The sequence below is a fragment of the Staurois parvus genome, unplaced genomic scaffold, assembly GCF_062004578.1.
Source record: "Staurois parvus isolate SC_StPar_1 unplaced genomic scaffold, SC_StPar_1.0 ptg001728l, whole genome shotgun sequence".
NCBI lineage: Eukaryota > Metazoa > Chordata > Amphibia > Anura > Ranidae > Staurois > Staurois parvus.
Window position 1 is genome coordinate 143,426 of NW_028319524.1, and position 5,321 is coordinate 148,746.

Consider the following 5,321-nt stretch of genomic DNA (forward strand, 5'->3'; position numbering starts at 1 on the left):
AGAGTACACGTCACTATTACGTATATACAGTCTCATTCTGAAAGGCACATTTTGCTTGGTTGAAATATAGGAGAAATGTAGAAACTTGATGCTTGCTTCTCATCCCGTTATCTCTTCACTCCCCTTCACATTCCCAAAGTCTAAGTGAAATTGTCTCAGTGCGAAGGGAGGGGTTGAGAGCATCGCTCTGAGCAAAACAAGTTAAGGAGGACTACAAAGCCCAGCAGACAATATATATATATATATATATATATATACACATATATATACACATATACATATATATATATATATATACATATACATTTAGAAATATAAAAATGTATAAAAGTAAATATGTATAAAATGTATATTTTAAACCGAAAACAGAATAGGCATTTTACCAAATCCATCACAGTCCCCCCTTAAAATGACTATTTTACTCTGTCCCTATAAAGCCTAGCTCATCTGTCCTTATGTACCTTGGAACTCTTTTATGCTGTACGTTAGACGGGTGATGACTATTTCATCACCTCCCTTGCCACAGACTTTGTACATAAGGAAGTCAGATGCTATCCCTACAAAATTGTGAAATTGCTGTTGACAGGGAGGGACTGTAGAGGAGTGAAAAGTTTATCCTCTTCCATCGCAAAAGGGTCCTCCTCTTCTTGATGGAGAAATATAGGTGTGCTGTTGTCTACAGCCTTGCTTATTAACTTCTTTACAAATTATAGAATACAACATACAATCAGAGCTAAAAGAACTAGAATTATTAATACCGTTACCCCTATTTGGGCGAGCACTTTTTGCCACCCACTCATCCAGCTAAAACATTGATCCCAGGGGTCTGAGATACCTGAGTTCTTCTTCAGCTCTACTGACAGATCTTCCAATTTCTTTATAGCCAGAGTAACCTTACTATTCGGGCCAGTATTGTCAGGAATATATGTACAACATGTTCCAGTTCCTTCTATCATTTTACAGACACCTCCTTTTTCTGCTAAAATCATGTCTAGAGCCATCCTATTCTGGAATGTCATGTAGGATGTAGGGGCTAGCTGGTCAACGATTCCTTGAAGGGCATCCCTGGTGTAATTCACAAACCTCTGTTGGTTGTAGTATATGTAATTTATCCAATCTACATTTTTATTAACAGTTATCATGGGAATCAGGGATTCAAAACCTGCTTTACTTGGTCTCTGGCTTTAAATTTATTAGGCACCCCCCTTGGGACTCCAATAGCATCTATATACACTTGTGGGTCAAAACTACCAGAAGGAGCTTTTCGCTTCCTCCTACGGCCAGGCGTTGGGTCAGGGATATTTTCTGCTAGGATGTGGAGAGGCATAATGGCCTTTGCAAGGGCACACTCACCAGTCCAAATCCCTTTCAATCTGGTTCTAATCTTTTGGTTCCCAGTAATCATCCGTGACACATACTGTATGTATATTTACTCACTACTATCGGAACATGCTCATTATGTCAAGATCATATAGATTATGGTCATAGCACCACATGGGATCTATACTACAGAAATCAAAGGTGAAAATAGCTACATGAGTGTTGGATGAGTTGTACCAAAATATAGTGGTGTCACCTATTTCGGTGATATCCACCTGTTGAGCCTCTGTCAGACTTATAAGAAAAAGGATATACAACATAGTTGTCATGGTGTAGATGACTCCTTTTCCTCAGGGTTTGGGACTTTCTTGCAGTGGGAGGCGTGTATCCAAGTGTTCTTCCCGGCCACCTTGACAGAAGTGGCTGTGGTCAGCAGAACTTGGAATGGACCAACATATCTTGGCTCAAGGGAATATTTCCTCATAAATGTCTTTACTAATACCCAATCTCCGGGTAATAGACTGTGAGTTCCTGTATCTGACTCAGGATCTGGAATGGAGAAAACACTTGGACATGGATACGGGTTAATTCACGTGATAATACAGTCACATAATCAGTTAACACATCAGATTGTAATTGCAACTGTTGCGGAAAGTAACAGCCAAGTCTGGGGGCTGAGCTAAACAAAATCTCATAAGGGGATAGGGAGTGTTCTCTCTTGGTGTGTATCTGACACTAAACAGAGCAATGGGCAAACTGTCTGGCCAACTCATGTTAGTCTCTTGGGCCATCTTTAGCATCCTGTTTTTTAGAGTCCCATTCATCCTTTCTACCTTCCCACTGCTTTGAGGGTGATATGGGGTGTGTAGGGCCAACTCGACCCCCAGTGCCTTCCAAATCTCTTTTGTAAGGGTTGCTGTGAAGGCTGGACCCTGATCACTCTCAATTACCTCTGGGAACCCAAATCTACAGACTACCTCACTCAGTAATTTCTTAGCCGTGGTCTTGGCTGTCATGTTTGTAACAGCATAGGCTTCTGGCCAACCAGAGAACATGTCCACCACCACTAGGGCATATTCATATCGTCCACTTTTTGGCATCTGTATATGATCAATCTGTATCCTCTGGAATGGATAGAAACGTTTTGCCAGATGTTTTTGCGGTGTCTTTTCCGTCCTCCACGGATTGCATTTTGCACATACTACACACGAGGTGCAGTAATTTCTGGTTAACGTAGTCCAGTAATACTTGCTGATCAGTGAGTTCATTAAGTTCTTAGAAAGATGTGCATGCCCATGCGCCCATTGGACAATTTCTGGATACATATGTTTTGGTAAACAAGTTTTTTCTTTCATCGAATACAATTCTCCATCGTAGTCTGCTCCTTTATCAATCCATTCCAGCCTTTCTTCTGTATAAGCGGCTATTTGCATAGAAATCAGGTATTGCTTGTCAGATGGCACATGCACTGTCAAAAGTATCTGTACTGAGGTCTCACTCTCCTCTTCAGCCACCTCAGACATTTTTCGTTGGTTTTTCACTGCTTCTTTAGCAGCTATATCCGCCAAGTGGTTCCCTCTGGCCTCTTGAGAATTCAGTTTGCCATGTGCTTTAACCTTCAAGACAACCACTTGATCAGGCAGGAGCAGTGCATCCATTAAATCCTTGATGGCTGGGCCGTGTTTTACCGGTGTTCCAGACGCTGTCAGAAAACCTCTGGCTTTCCAGATGATACCAAAGTCATAAGCTACTCCAAAGGCGTACCTTGAGTCTGTGTAAATTTTCTCTCTTTTACCTTCTGCCATCTTACACGCTGTAGTGAGGGCTTGAAGCTCTGCTTCCTGGGCAGAGAAAGTTGGTGATAATACTCCTGATTGTAGGATTTCAAATTCCGAGGTCACAGCATAACCTGTGTGGTACTTTCCTCTTTCATCTGCATATATGGAGCCATCCACAAAAAGTGTGTAATCAGGGTTTTCCAGAGGAATTTCACTCACTGTAGGGAGATGTGTGGTTTCCATGCTCATCATTTCAAGGCAGTCATGTGGAGTAGTGCAGGGATCTCCTTCTTCACCTTCGCCTTCTTCTCCCCCCTCGAAAAATGGCAGAAGAGTGGCTGGGTTAAGGGTAAGACACCTTTGGAGGGTCACATTGTCAGGAATGAGGAGGGAGATTTGCAACCGTAGATGTCTAGCTGTGGACAGGTGTCGGGGTTGTACCTGATTCAGGATGGCGGCAATGTCATGCGGTGCCAGAAGTAAGGGGTGTGCTAAAACGAGGTCTTATCCAGCAGAGCTTGAGCAGCAAAGACAGCTCTTAGACATGAAGAACCACCCCTAGCTACGGGATCCAAATGACAAGAATAGTACCCAATGGGTCTAATTTGCCCTCCATGTTCTTGAGCTAGGACCCCCGTGGTGTGACCCTGCTTTTCTGACACAAACAGTTTGAAAGGTTTCTCATAATCTGGAAGTCCCAAGGCAGGAGCGGTGGATATTGCTTGCTTCAGCAGAATAAAATTATCCATGGCCTTGCTTGACAAGGTAAATGGCACAGACTTGAGAGCATCATAAAATGGTTGCATACGGACCGATGCATCAGGGATCCATGCCCTGCAGTAGGATATGAGTCCAAGAAAGACATGCAGTTGTTCAGCTGCTTTAGGTTGAGGAATATCCTGGATTACAGCTACACGGTCCCCCAGTCTTGTTTGAGGATACTGCCATAAGGGGTGACACGGGTTTGCCCATTTCCTAACGAGAGTTGGGGCGTGGTGGTTGATATTTGCACTGCCCTTCCCGGGGGTCCCTGTCTTGTCTGGGATATCTTGGGGCTCTGCATTCTCTTCTAAAATGTCCCCGTTTCCCACAGTTATAACAGGTGATCCTTTCCCTGATATTGGGCAATGGTGGTGGACGAGTGTAGGTGGGATCTTCGTCATTGACCACCATGAGGGGCGCTGGGTTTGTTTTTTTTTTTTTTCCCTTTTCGGTTTTCTATGCCTCTGGCCACCAACAGTAAGTCAGACATCTTCATAGAGCGGTATTCAGGGCGGGCCACCATCAGACCTTTCCTAATATCCTCTTTGAGCCATGAGACAAAAGCAATTGAGAGCATGTGTGTGTGTGCCTTTTCATATTGAGAGAAGCCCAGATCATCAAAGACCTGTATGAGTCTGGCATAATACTTCTCCACAGACTCCCCTTTATCTTGGGTGATGTCTTGAATCATGGTAGTCTGATCCGCCAATTTCTCCTTTGCTCAGTCATGGAGCTGGACACAAAACTCCACGCCTGAAGAATAGGAAATAACACTTGTCAGGCAGGCATCATTGAAGCCCATCTGCATAACTGGCCAGAAAACATGTCCTGCTTTAATTTGGCATAAACTGAGCAGGTCTTTCCAAGCAGCTGAGTAAGTTTCTTGTATCTGCACTACCCTGCGATAAAAGGGTATTGGCTGTTTCTCTGGGTCAGGCAGACTCGTCACAAAGGCCGCTGCTTGTGATGGGGTAAAAGCGACATACATTACCGGTGCCCCTTCCGTTAATATTGAATGTCGGGGTTGTCTTGTTTACTGTTCCTGTTTAGGTTGTGCTCCACTGTGCGTGGGCTTGGGAATCAAATCTATTGGCGCCCTTGTTGCTTGCAGCTGTTGATCACTCCATTCAGATGCATTGTCATTCAATTGGACATCTGGCATAGGTTTGGGAGTCATACCTATCGGTATCATTCCTGCTTGCGGTTGTTGATCATCCGACTCGAATACATTGTCATTCATGTATCCGGCTTGTGAAGGTGACACTTCCATATTGGGGAAAACGGGAGTGTGGTAGGAACCATCCTGGTTTAGAACAGGGAGAACTGGGTATATGCCTTATTTAGGCCTTCCGGGTGTACCAAGATGGCCGCCGGACGGAAGTGCACTGGGCTGGACAGGAAATGACAACACAGGTGTAGCAAGATGGCTGCTAGCAGGAAGTGTACTGGGCAGGGCAGGAA

At 44.1% G+C, this 5,321-nt stretch overlaps 1 protein-coding gene across 1 annotated transcript; it reads right to left on the reverse strand.

Moving 5' to 3' along the window:
• Window positions 1–357: 357 nt before the first annotated feature.
• On the reverse strand, window positions 358–4,551 carry LOC149434597 (uncharacterized). The gene is made up of 2 exons (XM_089663602.1): window positions 4,389–4,551; window positions 358–3,601 (listed from the first exon to the last, which is right to left on the reverse strand). The coding sequence occupies exons 1-2, from the start codon at window positions 4,549–4,551 to the stop codon at window positions 1,938–1,940; spliced, it is 1,827 nt and encodes a 608-aa protein (XP_089519728.1). The 3' UTR covers window positions 358–1,937.
• Between the last annotated feature and the right edge of the window lie 770 nt (window positions 4,552–5,321).

Excerpts from the sequence above, each read along its gene's own strand:
- LOC149434597 (XM_089663602.1), bottom strand. The coding sequence starts at position 4,551 with ATGATTCAAGACATCACCCAAGATAAAGGGGAGTCTGTGGAGAAGTAT. Across the intron at positions 3,602-4,388 it reads CAAAGAGGATATTAGGAAAG|ACCTCGTTTTAGCACACCCC; the intron begins GTCTGATGGTGG and ends CTGCTGGATAAG.